The following is a 16,545-nucleotide window of genomic DNA, read 5'->3' on the forward strand; positions in this document are numbered from 1 at the left end:
TTGTATGAGTATGAGCCAAGCTAACAAAAACTTCGATATATTATCTTCAAAACAGACTATAGAATAGTTTACTTTTTGCTTTTAACTTTCATAATCAAGGCCTTAAGATGATTGCTCTTCTTCCAGTGCCCAATAAATAAAACAGTCTCTGTCTGTCCATGTTTATTAAACTGGGGCTGGACCATTCTGGATGTGTGAGAAGGAGGTGCTGACTTACTTATTTTGAGTTCATTATGTGTATGGAGAATTACACCATCCCTCTGCACCATTTCTGACAGCAGAGAACAAACAAGAATACACATGCCCCCCCCCCTCCCTCCCACCCCCAGCATGTGTTTTATGTTTTGACAACTTTGTCTGTCACAGTCACTGATCTCATGCTGGAATAAATCAAAGGTGCTATCACACAGCCATGGGAGTCAAAACCCAGACATAAAACAGTGAGTACCTCCCAGGTATTCACTTTTTCTATTTTTGTCATGCACAAAGAAACACAGTGTGTCTCTAAAACTCCACTTTATTACCTTGTTTTAAGTCAAAGACACATTAAAAGGCAGATAAAAAAAAGAAGTGTAAAAACAGACTAGAAGTGTCACAAAAAAGTCCCAGAATAACTACTGGTACAGAGCTATGCATGGCTTCTGTTCAATGTGAGAATGGTATTCAGTCCTCCATACTATATAGACACGCACTCACACACACACACACACAGGGTGCAGTTTATCAATTAATTCTACCTGCAGAAGAAACCCCCTTGTGAACGTCCCCTAAGTATTTTTCATCACACTATCATGGGGCCTCCACCACGTGTTTTAAGGTCCATATTCCCTTCATTATACCTCAGAGATGTTGAGGTCACTGTCGCATTCTGTGAAATCCAGGTTCATGTCCTCCCTTTGAACGTGTTCATGCAGGTATAACTCCCAGAAAACTTGTGGATTTCTTCAAGTGCAACTTGTGGCATGAAGCTAAATAAAAAATACATAAAGAGCAGGGACGGAATGTTAGGCACAAAGAATAAATTATGTTGATCAAAACAAGACCAAAAAAAAACAAAAACAAAAAAAAAGAACTGTTTACCTTTTTAGAATGACAAGGGCATGCATAGTCCAGGGCAGGTAGAGGAAGGCCTTGTCAGCTCTGACTGCATCCACAGTCCTCTGGGCAACTACCTCAGGTTTGAGAGGAGGAAAGAGCTGGGGAAACCTACAGGAGAAAGCGGTTTTAAGATAAAATTATCAGTCTGATTAAATTAAGAATGTCACTGTCATGTTCATGAAACCAGTTTGAGATGACTTTTGCTTTATGCCGTGGTGCATTATCAGGAAGATGGTAAATTGTGGCCATAAATGGATGCACAGCAACAATACTAAGACAGGCTGTGGCATTCAAACAATGACTGATTGGTATAAAGGGGCACAAAGAAAACATTCCCCACAGCATAACACCACCACCAGCCTGGACTGATGACACAAGGCAGGTTGGGTTGGGTCCGTGGATTCATGCTGTTGATGCCAATTTGTCTTTTGCCAGTCCTCAACTGTCAAGTTTTAGCAAGCTGTGCCCACTGCAGCCTCAGATTTCTGTTCTTGCCTGACAGGCCTTCTGCAGTTGTAGTCCATCCGTCTCAAGGTTCGACGTGTTGTGCATTCTGAGATGCTTTTCTGCTCACCACAGCTGTAAAGAGTGGTTATCTCAGTCACTATAGCTTTTCTGTCTCCAACCAGTCTGCCCACTCTCTTCTGACCTCTCTCATCACTAAGAGTTTCCTGTCCGTACAGCTGCCACTCACTGGATGTGTTTTTGGTTTATCGCACCATTCTGAGTAAACTCTAGAGACTGTTGTGCCTGAAAATCCCAGAAAATCAGCAGTTTCAGAAACACTCACACCAGCCCATCTGGAACAACTAATCAAGTCAAGGTCAAAGTCACTGAGACCACATTTTCTTCCCCATTCTCATGTTTGATGTGAATGTTAACCGATTTTGTGAATTGCACTGCTGCCATGTGACTGGCTGATTGGACAACTGCATGAATAAGCAGGTGTCCCTGATAAAGTGTACGGTGAGTGTCGATAAAGTGTTTGTGGAAGCTGCCAAACTGTACATTAAATGTCTGTGACATTTCCAAAAGCTCTTACACAACAATGTGATAGGTGTACATCTGTACACGAACACTCTGTGTCACAGATACTGAACATCTTAGACAATTCAGCAGTTGGAAAAGGTCCAAAGGATCAAGGTTCAGAGAGCCACTAGGGGGCAGACAGACTGATGACAAATTAATTAAACCAATGAATTACTTAATAAATAAGTGATTATGTGTATTCCTGTTCATTGATGTGATACCATTTTTGACCACTATGTGTTAAACTGTTACATTTAAGAGCGAGATGAGCAAGAACATTCTTAGTCACAACGAAAGCATGAGGGAAAAGAGCTGGAGGGTTGCACAGTCATGAACTCACACTTTGGAGGTTCCCAGCACTGTGACAGTCTTTTATTGTGATCAACTAGGGTGTAGCTCACTATAGAAGTCAGGAAATGCAAATCCCTCCAGTACATGTCAAGCTATTTGATTGTGTAAGTGAAAACTTTGAACTCCTGGGACCTTGAATAGCTGTAGAATAACACAAATGTCAACCTGACGGCTAGAGGGAAAGTCAGGGGATCTCTCAAGTCAGCAGGTTTCATCCTGAAAAATATGTCTAAATATGATAATCCACCAAACAGTTTGAGATGTCTCACTCTGAGCCAAAGTGGTGGACTGACCTGTAAAAGGACCAATATTAATATCTCTAGAATCATTCTGCTAGCATGGCTAAATATTCAAATAAATTACACATAGCTTCTTTAAATTCCTTGGCAGGTATAATTATAAACAAAGAAATGTGAGAAGATGCGTTCTCACCTGACTCTCATGCCCTGGAACATCTCTGTATTGGTGTGGAAGGGAAGCACTGTGGTGCACCCAACACCAGGACAGTCCAGCAGGCCCAGTGTCAGGCTTTCCATGAAGGCCAGCGACGAGGCCTTGGAGGTGCAGTAATCTATGGCCCCAGGAATGGGAGACTGGGACAAGATGGAGTTTATGCATACTACATGGCCGTGCTGCAGCTCCAGCATTCGGGGGAGGAAGGCTTTTGTAGTCTGAGACGGAAGGGGAAAAAAAAAGGGAGAATGAAGGGGAGAATAAAGACCAGGTGGAAAAAGGGTGGTAATAGAAAGTGAAATACATTCAGCAGAATAAAGAGAAGAACAGACAAGATAAACAGGCCCACACCGCAACCACAGATTAAATTTCCACTTCCATTTAGTTGATAATTGCATTTCTGTCTGCTTATAACATAGTCTTTTGATCTCCATTCAAAATAAAAATGCCATGAATTTCAAAACCTCTCTGATATCTCAGGGGCTGAGAGGCAATTTGGAAATACCCCACTTAATCTGCCATAATAGCAGTCATGATTGACAAGTCTGGGGGTGCCTACTGTATATACTGTCATGCTATAATCAAAATATGAAAATGAAAAGGATAATCTGCATGTGAACTTCCTCTGCTTTAAAGTCTTACCCAGAACTGTCCCATGGTGTTGATATGTTGAGATTTCAGAAGGGCGTCATCATCGCTGTCCATCAGACTTTTGCCGTGGACTACAGCTGCATTGTTCACTAATATCGTAACATCTCCCACCTGAGATAAAGAAGCACAACATTAAGAAAAAAAAGAAAAAAAGAACAATGGCAAACATCTCACGCATTTTCTGTCTGCTTTCGTGAGATGATACAGTCGTGCTGCACCAGAGCTGTCAGCAATATTCCCCGCTCCTATTCAGATATTTCAGATGAAGTGTAATCTATACACCAGATGGGAGACAGAGCAGCTCAGAGCCAATACACATACAGAGGAGACAGCGAGGCATCCCGGGGAAATATTTTATGATGTGTTTCACTGTGTGCAAATGACATTTCTCTTTGTTCAAGCAGAAAATATCTTTATAAATATTAAGCTAGCGTACCTTTTCTCTAACCACCTTGGCTTGCTTGTAAACTTCCTCCCGATTGGCCACATCACACAGGAAGTAATGGCACTCTGTTCCTGAGAGAGAGATCTCTTCAGCTGTTTCTTTGAGGCACTTTTCTGTCCGGCCCCACAAGATCACCTAGAAAAACATAACATTTTCAAAGGTTAGAAAGAAATACAGAATGTTCTGCATTAAATCTGTGACAAGATCAGAAGCACATCAAGTGAACTGTTTCTTATAAATGGGACAAAAAGGTTGTTTTTTTTCAATAGTCATCAACAAAACATTACGTGTGTTTTGTGCAATTTTTCTGGCAATGAGACCTGGAGATCTTTGCAAAGCAATGCTCTTTTCATTCAGAGAACAGAGAGGCCATTTTCACTTGAACAAATAGTTTTCGAGCAAGATTAAAGGCTTGGGGGTTGCTGTGTGAATGAATTGTCTCTTCATCCACCCAGAGACTAAATGAAGGCTAGTCATTTGAGCAGGGAACATGGGGTTGGACGGAGGGATGGGGGGAGGTAGTGATTGGGCAATTAGATCTGTCAGTCTCTGGGGTCAGGGAAAGGTAATGAAATCAGGGGGTGAGCCCTCCTCATCTCTCAAACACAAATTCTCAAAGAGATTACACGGCCTGTTGGGCAGATGAGCCCTGTCATTTCTGGTCAGGGAGTCTGAAAACAGTGCGTGTGTGAAGTGCTGAGGACGCCAGTGTGGGATTTGGCTGGTCGCCCGTGACCAAGGTTAATATTTGAGCAAAAAGTCCTCTGGAAAGTGATCTTGTGTATCGGAGAGACAGAGAGACTGCATGTGTGTATGCAAACACACACAAAAGAAAGCGTGTCTGTCTGTTAGCCCGTGGATCATCAGAGTCATTCCCATTGTGTTATTCCAATGTTTATGTGTAAACATAAACCTAGTCAATGGGCAGGATGGATTTACAATGATGTATTGGTCTTGACATGAAAGATATTTAAGATTTGTTGAACACAGGGCAGCATATGTGAGAATGTAGCATACTGTTTTGAACATTCTCTGCTTTTTCTACTTATAGTTAGTAAACTAACCAATTTTATGACTTAATAATAGCTAACACTCTTTATAGCATGTAGGGTTTTATTATATACGACTTTCAGGGGATCCATTGTACAAATCAAACCATCAACTTGCAGTAACAGGACAGTTTCAGACAGTGCCCATCTTTTACAATTTACTCAGCATTTGCCTGGAGACAAACAATAACATACTGGCAAATACAGTATATTAATTTGCTTAGCTGCAATCCTTAAAATCTAGCACATTACCGTGTTGCTATTCATTTTACGTGTTCATGTGACAATAACTATCTAATGGTAATAGTGGAAGAAGCAAACCAAAGACAGAAATATTGACACCATTAAGCTTGAGGGACATCACCGATCACAGGCTGGAATGTGTTCTTCATTTCTTTATCAGATCCGGGGCAATACGTGTTTGGCTTCCTCTGAGAACAGCCCCTGTTTGAGCTGCTTGTGATTGGGTTTTTTGTTTGCTTCATTTGCAAGCCCATTTAAGTAATCAGGGAAGGCAGACAGGTCTTGATAAATAACTGAAAGCTTTTAATAGGATTTGAGCCTTACAAACAAAGCTGACAGGTCTCATTAAAAGTCAGCACTCAAACTGAGCTCTCCTGTTAAAATGTTATTTAATTCATTAGGTTTATCACCCGTCACAACACACAGGACCCTCAGAACAAACAAGCATTGGCCAAATTGCTATGTGGATAGAAACAGTAAGAAAACAGTTTTTAATTGACCTTGCACAAGCCCCCTGCACTATCAGTGATAAGCCAGCGATTGTTCTAACTAGGCATTCCTAATAAGACTTACTGTCAACACGTGCTGTAAGTAACGTGTTGACTAGCTCTCTAATCAACAAATTAATGTTGTAAGGCTTGAAACAAGACCTTGAGAGAGAGAGAGAGTGCACATGCCACTCAATACTGGCTGAGGTATATGTCTCCATGTCCCCAGTAGCTCCAGCTGAATTACAGTGATACTCTATCTCTCAGGTCTGAATGTATGGGTGGGTATGAACCCTCCTTTTCACACCCATTGTAAGGGCCAGCAGAGAGGCAGCACACAGAGGGGGCAGCAGGAGTTCAGGAGGCAGTCGCCTGCCGCTGTCTAATTACTGCAGAGACAGCAAGGTCAGTTGCAGGGCAATACCCAGCTGGGAGCGGTGTGCTTCCCGCCTCCAGCACAACACACACACAAACCTGTTGTCAGTGTCTGGGTTTGGTTCATCTTTCTTGCAGGGATCTCTTCACGTAATGTTAACAGCCACATAAAAATCCATGTTTTCTGCAAACATTTTAATCTGCATTTGCTGTTATGGCACTGAGAAATACTTGGAAAAGGAGCTTTGAAGAAATACACTGTTTAAAGTTGTCGACTATTTATTGGGATTGTTCTGAAATCACTCTCGCAGTACTCTGAACTTGGATGCTGGGTTTGAAAATACTTTGGTTCAGGTTTATTGTTTCAGAGCTTCGTTCTGCAACGGTTCCCCCCTAACAGCATGCTGGAAGACCTGGCTCCTCTCCTGAATCCCCGGCTCTCCATCTCGCCTAATTCTTTTATCAACGCTGTAGTTAGTCTTCCTCACACTGTGAAAATACCAAAGCCCGAGCAGAGGGAAAAGGAAATTCCGGCTGCCAATCACAAAGGGGCTCAAACTGGGGTGAGCACAAGTTCATAGAGGTTAGCCCTATTCATAATTACCGTCCTATTTCCTTTTAGCATCTCTTTAGGGAGAGAGCAATTGTCATACACATTACCACAGGTGTTGTTTTCAAAGCCTTCACACCTTGATGATACCCAACAATAGAGTGCTGAAAAGCATGGTGACATCCTTTGTTGTGCAGCTGCAAAGTAAAGCTTTTAAACCCCACTGGTTTCTTCTTGCTCATTCCCCGAGGAGATGGCATTGAAAGACAGAGGGAGGCAGTTAGTGTTTCATTGAGCTTTTAGCAATGTTTTCAAGCTGCTAAAATTGCGCCTTAAGAGAGCATCCAAGATGTGGAGCGCATGTCACACATGTACAGATAATTACAACCTGCAGCTTTCAGCTGGGCGGCTCAATGCTTTCTGCAGGGGAAATTACTAGCATTTTCTTCTGTAATGATGACTCCCATCTGAGGTGATCAGAAATAGAGCTGCTCTGTATTAACATGTTCCGGCTAAAGGGACACCAGCAGCTCATCAGGCACTCAGCTGTGTAATGTTCACCCACTGGATTGGTGGGCAAACTGTAGCTGGAAATGATGATGGGAACAGAGCCTACCCTGACCTGCAGTGATGAGGAACTGCCTATGAAGCCACTGGAGCATTTCAGGCCCAAGTGACGGCTCCTTGTTAGTGGGTGAAGGATGGTGACGGTGTGTGGGTGTGTGGGGGGGTGCATGGTTTACATGGTTGGAATGGTTCTCTGAAACAGACAAGGCTAGATATATTACTTTTTAATTTACATCAACTGAGAATATTTGCAGTTTAGGGATTTGAAAACATGACATGAATGGGAATGGATTGGTTTAATGCTGTAATGTAATCAGATTACTTCTGGAACCACTGACTTTCAAAATCTATAATACAGGATTTTAAACAGTTGATTCCATTCTACTGAATGATAAAAACCTGGGTCACAGCATGTAAAAATAATGATGGATCTAACTTCAGTGTCATCATAAAGATGACTTCTCATCATGTTTCTCACCTTTGGCCTTATAAGAAATGTGTCATTACATTACATCACACTTCAGTTTCTGTAAAAGTTTGGAATTGCCACCTTTGTATTAGACTTGTCCAAGATAATGCAATCTGCTCCTCCTTAACTCTTTTTTTTTTTAAATTCACTTTGTTTTGCAAACACTCCATAAAAGGCATCTCAGGTCCTCATGCTATGCTTCAAAACAAAAATGTAATCTGGCTTTTATTAAAAGCATTTTGGAGCCTTTTGTTGTATCGTGATATGTTGGCAGATTTTACGACAGTGCAAACACTGCTCAAAAATGGTAAGAAACCATAATGGGGTAAGAGCATGGCTGCTATTATGTGAATGGCTTTGAAGCAGTTTCAGTACAGCTTTGTGCACAACGCCCCCCCACACACAGACACACACACACCTCCACAAACCCACTCACACATGCAGGCACACAGAGTCAATGCCTTTATCACAGCCTAAATCTTCGGATAATACACTTTCTAGACATGCCAGTCATACAAGAATCACTCCAGACCCCAGCAGAAGAAATGTCAGCCCAGCGCTGCGCTTAATCACATCTATCACCCGTAAGCGATCCCGACCTGCCCTCTGGTTGACCCATGCTGTTGTACAATACTTGAACCAAAATTGAGGGCCGTGTCTCCAGTCTCACTGGACCAACTAGGCTACTTGGAGGTCACGATCAGTGCTCTCAGAGAACGTGAACAACAATACTTGGACAAGGTGGGCAAGTTACCTGAGGGAGGAGGAGGAGGAGGAGGGAGGAGTTACTACTACTGCTGTTGCTGGTTTTGACACAAACCAAACTCACGCCAAAAGCACACCTTGCAAAAACAACTTAAATGATTTGGTAATGTATTTCTTTGGAAAGAGTAATTAGGTTGGTGCAACAAGTGGTCTGTGGTGGAATGAGATTACCTTTCTGGCTCCCTGTTTGGCAAATTCTTTGGCCAGATGACGTCCGATGCCTCGTCCCCCACCGGTGATCAATACCACCTCCTTGGTCAGGTCCTTCCTTCTGCTTGGCAACAGCGAAAACAAACTCGCTTTGACTATATAATAGAACATCTGCACCGGGAAAAGAAACATACGACACGCGCTCTTCAACTCCATCTCGGGGAGTGCTCACGAGCAGCCGACAAGTAGCGTTTAATGTTTACGCCGCAAGTTTACGTTCACTAGGCTACAGATATCCTCCCACAGTGAGCAGCTCAGAAACACCGACTTATGAGCTCCTGCAAGTTTATCCGCATGCACTCAATATCATCTGCCGCCTCAGAAAGTGTTGCATGAGTAATCCACAGCGGAAAGAATATTACAAAAGCAGAACTGAGTGCCTTCGAGGAGCTCTGACATGTTAGTCGATGTGCATCAGGATCTCGAAATGTGTGAGTGATCAGTCATTACGCCTGTCAACCACTGGTAGAGACGCAGAAACGTGAAACACAAGTCCAGGCGACGCTCCGTGGTGTGCGCTACTGAAACCGCTGTGCTTTGGTGTTGTGTTCCTGTACTGTCCTGTCCTCCCTTATATATTACCGCCTCTGCTCTGGCTTCGGTACCTCCACTAATAAAAGGACCTGGATGAACCTAAAGGGGAGGTTTGTAAGGGCATTAATCCTGATTGACATGTTAAGTGGGGATGAATATTTTGCTCCAGTGCCCGTCTGCCCTGAGTGGCTGCGTACTTTCCTCTTCCCCACCCCCTTCATGTGTCTACAGCGGTGGTTCTCAAATGGTGGTTCAGGGCCCCCCAGTGGTCGCCCCACTGCGTCCCAGGTGGGTGCCCAGCCTCTTCTGGGAGAGTTTAACTGCATAATCTCATTGACTCGAACTTAACCTCGTTACATAACAAACAGAATAACAATGATGTTGCAATCACAGGTTTCACTGACAGTTGTAAGTCAATTTGAAATCAACAACAAAAATATTCTTATATAAGAGAATCAGAATGGGGGTATTTGAGGGCTTCATTAAAAGTCACTGAAAGTCCTGGTCAACTAATCCTTAGTCCAGCCCTCCAATTAATTAAGTAAAACAAACAAGCAAGCAAGCAAGTCAACAAACAATCAGCGAAGCACTAAACAAACACACAACTGAGAAACCTGACAATTGTAACCATAACACTAGCCACTCAAATAAGTGACCTATAACAGATCAATAGATAGCAAGACAGACAGACAGCCAGGCAAACTTTCTTTCAAAAATATACAAGAACTGGAAAAACGTTTGAACTGATTCCCCAATCTGGGCTCAAACCTCATAATGACAAGTACATCTGCTGATGTGTCCTTGAGCCAGTCACTGATCTCCTTTTTTCGACAGATTCATTATTCTGAGGCCTGCAAACCAATTTGTAGCCTCAAAATGCACATAACAGTCGAGTCTAGGTGCCTCACTGTAGCATGCGGGCTCAGATGATACATTACAGCAAATATTGCCTTCAGTTTAACAGGCAGTTTGTCATCCTGAGTGAACGAGTTTTTGCTGATTTGCTGATGTGTGTCCCCCGCATTTGTAGTGGTCTCATATGTGCAAAGCGGCGTCAGTTGTTTGAACCCAATTTGTTGTGTTAACAGTATTTCTGAAGCAGGCTATATCTTTCTGTGCAATTTGGGAAATAGGTCAGCCCTGTCTCAGAAACTTGTCAGGGTGACAAACAGAAAACTGCATGAATGCCTTCTAAACAAATCCTATGAATTCATGGGCCTCAGACAAGATTCCAGTCTGTGATTTTTGGCCCTGGCACTGTGATTTTTACTGGGTATCGCTGAAAGCAGGGCTTTTTCAGCAACTGGGAAGGGTTTAAAGAGCAGCCTCACAATGGTTGCTTTGTGCTGGGCTCAGCTACTTAGGGAAGGCAGAGAGGCTCTCGGGGACTGCTAAAAACTCCAAGACAACAAGACTCCAGATGCTGTCTTCATTTTGGAAATTTCTGAGATTTACAAAATGTGAACCCAAAGTCGCACTGGAAGCTTAAACGAAAGTATTTACAGCCAAAGTGAAAATAATTGTAAGTCAATTACTTTCGAAAACAAGACAAAAGAAAGACAAAGATATGGATTGCAGGGAGTTGAAAATGGGTTCAGGCTGCTCGCAGAATTCAAAAATGTAAATAGAGTATATTTCTGAAGGCACTGTTTATTAATACTCATGCTATCACTGCCATCTACAGATCAACAATGAAAGTTCAGATAAGGTGTTCTCAGTCAGCCTTCAAAGGGAGCATCTCACAACATTTTCTTTCCTTAGACACCAGACAATGAGAATGCCACTCAGTGGAGAGTGCAGCTGTAAGCAGCAGAGCGTTCCTCAATACCAGGGGCATGAAATGAAGCAGAAGAAAGGCATAACATCCTTTGGATATCTGTCAAAATATCACTTGGGTTTAGAAGGCAACTTCATGGGTACTATGGAAACGTATGAGTAATTTAAAAAAAAAAAAACCTGCCCCCATTAACATAAAAATATTTTGTGCATATTCCATAGTCGAGCAACTTGGTTTCTTTGGAAAGCATGTAATTACTTTGACTACACAGCCGTAAAATATGTTGAGGAATATAATTATTTTTTCCTGGGCAACAGGCAGTCAAACATGTCATTAAGTGAAACCAAGGTCAGTATGCATTGCGTGTGGGTGTGGGAGGGGTGGGAAGAGGCTGAAAGCAGGTAGATAAAACATTTACTCCTAATGACTTACCTTCAGCAGAGGAAACCAGCAACACCATGGACATTGGCTCAGCAATTTTAATAATTGGCTTTGCTGCTCTTGTTGCAGCCTTCCTCCTTCTGGTTATTGGACTTGTGTACTCTGAGCTGATGAATTCAGACATTCCTCGTGGGGTTGCAAATAGTGGGAAACTACACATGGTTCATGGTTTATATGTTGGCATAGCAATTGTGGTGAGTATCTACAGTATCTATGGAATTGTTAGTGGTTATTAATTTATGTCACTTGTATGTGTTACAATTATTTTTTTATTATTAAATTAACTTATTCCTTAGTGCAAAGGAAAATGCCTCTGCTAGTGTGAGATTAAAAAAAGCAACTGTAGTCTTTTAAGCCTTTGTCAAAGATGGCTGTCCTTTCTTTGTCCTCCAAGAACTGATAAAGCTTAGATCAGAGAACTTTTAGATAAGAAATCAAGTCTAACAAAAGTGCTAGAAAGGCAAGGTCATGTGTTGCCCTTCTCTGATGTTGTCATAGTAAATGGTTTCTCAAAGAGAATAACTTTCACTTTGACTTTACACATCAAGAATACATTTTTTTTTTCTTTTTAACATTGTCTCTCACTTGTGGTAAGTCTGGGATTCCTCTCCTGCCAGGGCCGGATCCTGCATCGTCTGGGCATTTGTCATCAGGTCAGCTTTATCCGATGGTTCGTGTCCTGTTTTCTGACTTGCTCAAAGCCAGTTCCTGCAGGTCTGCGAGTGAAGGACCTGAAGTTTTCTGAGGTGCCAGTGCGAGTCTATGAACCTACCACTGTCTGTAATGGCTTGAGAAGAGGTCTTGTGTATTTCCATGGAGGAGGATGGGTGTTGGGCTGTATAGGTACGCAATATTCAGATCATTTCCTGAAGTGAAATAAAATAAGAATAACAAATAACAAGTAAAAGTCTGCATTCAAAACTAGGACAAGTAATTATTTGACCACATAAATGAAATATATATATTCACACATAACTGAAAAGGTTTAATACAGAAGTAAAATCATCATCTATGCACATGAAAGCACGTGTTTGTCAACTGATTGTAATTAAACACGTGGGCCTGTGCACCTGCTGTATCTCTAAAGTTAAGCCTTACAAACAAACTTTCAACAGCATCAGAAAACTGTTTGTTGAGTTGTTATCTTGTGTTAGTTCTTCTATAAAAGGACGATCAGTCAATTTGGGGAAAATAGAAAGCTAGCTGTCTGTGGTTAAATTTAGATAATGGACAATCTTAGCTATTTGGATCACAGATTGAACCGATTACCTACTGTTAGGCAGTTTGATCTTTCTATTTGAAATTTTTAGGTATTTATCTGCTAATTAACCAATGACTAAAAGATACTGAAGCAACAAGTAAAAAAAAAAATCAATATTTTCCCTTGAAAATGAAGTGCAAAAATCTGTTAAAATACGTGAATGCATTTCTTAAATAATATACTGTCTGAATGCAGAAAAGTAGATTACATAGTGCAGGTAGAAAGAGGAATAAAAATGGTCATGTTGTCTATGGTTCTTCTGTCATGGTTGCTACAACAAGACCACAACACATCTTTTGTTCACTATGATGTCCTGCTAATCCTGAACAGATTCTGTTGATGAAGTCTGTCGACACATCGCCAAGAAGTCTGACACCACTGTTGTTTCTGTTGGGTACTTAAACTTTTCCACAATGCACAAAAATATCCAAGACCTGCTGTTTTGTCTACCGAGTTGCCAGAATTCAACATATTGTCCCCCCCGTCTTCCCTTTCACCCCTCTTAGGTACCGATTAGCCCCTGAGCACAGGTACCCTGCCCAGCTGGACGATTGTGAGACAGCGACGTGTCACTTCCTGTCTGTTGCTGAGGCAGAGTTCAGCGTGGACCCTCACAGAGTGGCAGTCGGAGGGGACAGCACTGGGGCTAACCTGGCAGCCGCACTGTGCCAAAGGCTGGCACGGAGAGAGGACGGACATCTGCCATTCCCCTGCGCTCAGGTCCTCATCTACCCAGCCCTGCAGATGGCAGATTTCAACCTGCCTTCGTACCAGCAAAATCATGCTGTGCCCATATTGTTTCGTGGACGGATGGCATTCTACTTCCTGCAGTATGTCAGTGGGGACATGTCTGTGTGCCAAGATGTGCTGGAAGGCAACCATGTCCCCACTGAGCTCAGGCCACGCTACGAGGCGTGGCTCTCCCTGTCCAACTTACCCCCCGAGTGCCTCGCCCGGGGCTTCAGTGAGCAACCAACCCCAGAATATGATGGGGAGCTGTATCACATAATCAAAGCAGGTTTGGATCCCGAGGTCTCACCTTTACTGGCAGATGATGCTGTAATTCAGAAAACTCCACCTACATTTATTCTCACCTGTGAGTATGATGTCCTGAGGGATGATGGGATTCTTTACAGGAAACGGCTGCTGGACTTGAAAAAAGATGTCACCTGGCAACACGTGATGGATGGCTTTCATGGAATGATTAACTTCCTTAACCAGGGCTGGCTCACCTTTCCCTCTGCACTGCAGGTTGTGGATGGTGTCGTCAACTATGTGAAAACACTGTGAAGATCAGAAATAGGATCATGAATGTACTCACTCTGTCTTGTTTTACATTTTAATAAACAAAACTTGCCTCCAGTGGCAGAGTGTTCTTCTTCATTAAAAGTGTACTGTTCACAGAAGACAAAAAAACCCCACAAAAATCAATAAACAAAACCTGTTTTAAACCAAAAATGAAAAATAGCCTGAGGACACAAAGCCTGGAAACAATTTCTGGCACTGTTGTAACAGTATAGAGTATAGTGCTAAAAGGTAAATGTCATGCCCTCGTCTTAAGGAATGTATTTCCTTTGAACACAGATGTAAGACATCTCCCATTTGCTTCCAGGATACTCTGCTTGCCTTCCCTTTCAGTGTTTGCTGTATCCATGGCAACAGAGCTCTTCTATTTCCCCTCCACTGCCTATGCCGTTATGGGGCCAGGTGTATGCACCTACATGCTATCTGTTTGACTTGCTAACCATGTTCTAACAGGGCTTCAGATTTCCCTGGTTAGGCGTGTTTGACACCAGGCAAAGTATGAACCGCACAGGGATGGCGCAAGATAAATGGACCCAAACCGGATGGAAAATAGAACAGAGGTATGCAAACAAAGTGCTGGTAGGCAACTGGGCAGAAGAAAGACTTCAGGTAGGCATTTTTTAAAAACTTTTTTGCAGTGTAAAATAATTCAACATTTGCTCAAAGATTTTCAGAGGGCAGTGGCTCCAGTATGCACTACAGACTTCTTATGACAAACTATCATATGGTGCCACTATCAAAATATGATGTTCTATTTGAGAAAACAACTTAAATTGAATGTGAAAACACAGAGTGTCTATCCCTTTTAATGCCGCAGATCCAAAACATAATGCCATACCAGCGGCAGCCTGCCAAAGGTTTTGTAGCACCTCAGTTGGAAGTCAGATCTATAGCAAAGTGATTAGGCAGCCTCAGTTTAGCCACATCAGCACAGCGTCCTAGTGGGAGAGGCTAGAGCTGAAGACTAATAGCATTGATGTGAGGTTCAGCCACGGGCTGCTGGTTCAGGATCAGAGAGGAGAGATGACTTAAGAAATACTGTACAACACTGCGGATCGATAGTGAAGTGTGAGCTTTGCTGATCCTTGTGCTGGGCTCATTGCTCAAGTCCCTGTATATCCCCCCTCCTCACTCTTCTTTGAGATGTCTGTTTATTCTGTTCAACACAGTTCACTCGGGAGCCAAAGACAGCCAACAGCACCAATCGTGTAGACTACCGGCCCCACTGGGACTTCAAGCCAGACGTCGCTGAGAGAGGATCTGCCCTGCTGAGAGCTGAGGTCAGCCTTTAACTGCTCATTCATGGCATTAACACCAATTGAATGCCTGTCACAACCCTGCAAGTCAGGGCTTTCTTCCCTAGATTGTGGCCACTTGTGCATAATATTGAGAGCCAAGATAAAGGCCTGTGATAAAACTCTTTATGAAAGCAAGTTTCTGGTCAGACTCAGCAGTCACGAAAAATGTGTAAAATCATCAGTCCTAGTGGGCACTTAAAATCTAGTTAGAGCAATTTGTTTCTGTCACATGGTGAGCCTTTTGAAGATTATTGTAAAAGAATAGGTCGTGCCCTCTATATCTTAATCCACTGAAGGCCAATTCATACTGGCTATGTTGAGACTACTGTGTATTGTCTTCCAGGGGCTTCCATCCAAGCAGCTATTTGGCCATTATGGCCCACCATCCTCTCATTACTTGGTCACTCAGTATGAAGACAGCTACAGGCGTAAACACACCAACACTTTGCCCACTCTGCAACCCTGGCATCCAGACAGCTTGACATGGCAGCCTGAGAGGTTGAACCGGCCAATTTCGGGTAAGACCACAGTTTAAAGTGCCACGCCACCACTGCCTGAAGGCACAAATTGTACAAGGGAAATGATATATTAAACCATCCAGGCACCAGTGCTGTGACTGCAGAGCAAACATACTTCAGCACGTTTGATTTTGTATGGACAAAACGCATCAGCGGTTGTGCTCATGAACAATTAAATCTGGGTGGCCCCAGATGCCTTTTATTGTTCCAAATCAGTCACCAGTGTAATTAATGGCTGCAGTAACATGGCAGTTAACTTTCTCTTCTCTGTGTTCCTTTCCAGCCCTTCTGACCAACTCTGGCCTGCTGCAGTCCACAACGAACCATTTGGAAAAGCAGCAGCCACACCCCCCATTGCTGACTGTGTACAGGTCAACATACCAGAGGCACCCACTTAGTGCCTCCTGCCAGAGCCGCTTTGCCAGGGCTTCACGCGTGTTCTCCAGCCACCTCCATGCTGCCAATCACAACAACAAGGACCTGGATCTGAGACGGTGCTCACTGCTACAAGTCCCAGATCCCTGTTTCAGTCTACTTTCTCCATCACAACAGTCTTAAAAACAACAATTCTCTTGAATTGCGTCACATGCTGCTTGTTAATTTAGGAGCTCAGCTCAAAGTGATGCTGCATCCTCTTTTTTATTATTCGCCTGCGTAAAAAAAAAAAA

General features: G+C 42.8%; 3 protein-coding genes across 3 annotated transcripts; 2 read left to right on the forward strand and 1 right to left on the reverse strand.

Moving 5' to 3' along the window:
• Positions 1 to 350: 350 nt before the first annotated feature.
• Positions 351 to 9,375, reverse strand: dhrs3b (dehydrogenase/reductase (SDR family) member 3b). The gene is made up of 6 exons (XM_041032991.1): positions 8,705 to 9,375; positions 4,019 to 4,162; positions 3,574 to 3,693; positions 2,911 to 3,149; positions 1,081 to 1,206; positions 351 to 968 (listed from the first exon to the last, which is right to left on the reverse strand). Exons 1-6 carry the CDS (start codon positions 8,897 to 8,899, stop codon positions 884 to 886), a joined length of 909 nt encoding a protein of 302 aa, XP_040888925.1. The 5' UTR covers positions 8,900 to 9,375; the 3' UTR covers positions 351 to 883.
• A 2,137-nt stretch (positions 9,376 to 11,512) lies between these two features.
• aadacl4 (arylacetamide deacetylase-like 4) lies at positions 11,513 to 14,046 on the forward strand. Its single transcript, XM_041034588.1, has 4 exons — positions 11,513 to 11,689; positions 12,113 to 12,338; positions 13,087 to 13,150; positions 13,263 to 14,046. Exons 1-4 carry the CDS (start codon positions 11,513 to 11,515, stop codon positions 14,044 to 14,046), a joined length of 1,251 nt encoding a protein of 416 aa, XP_040890522.1.
• Positions 14,047 to 14,559: 513 nt separating this feature from the next.
• Positions 14,560 to 16,435, forward strand: c3h1orf158 (chromosome 3 C1orf158 homolog). The gene is made up of 4 exons (XM_041034725.1): positions 14,560 to 14,670; positions 15,231 to 15,341; positions 15,703 to 15,877; positions 16,161 to 16,435. Exons 1-4 carry the CDS (start codon positions 14,560 to 14,562, stop codon positions 16,433 to 16,435), a joined length of 672 nt encoding a protein of 223 aa, XP_040890659.1.
• The last annotated feature ends 110 nt before the right edge of the window (positions 16,436 to 16,545 follow it).

The sequence above is a fragment of the Toxotes jaculatrix genome, chromosome 3 (genome assembly GCF_017976425.1).
Source record: "Toxotes jaculatrix isolate fToxJac2 chromosome 3, fToxJac2.pri, whole genome shotgun sequence".
NCBI lineage: Eukaryota > Metazoa > Chordata > Actinopteri > Toxotidae > Toxotes > Toxotes jaculatrix.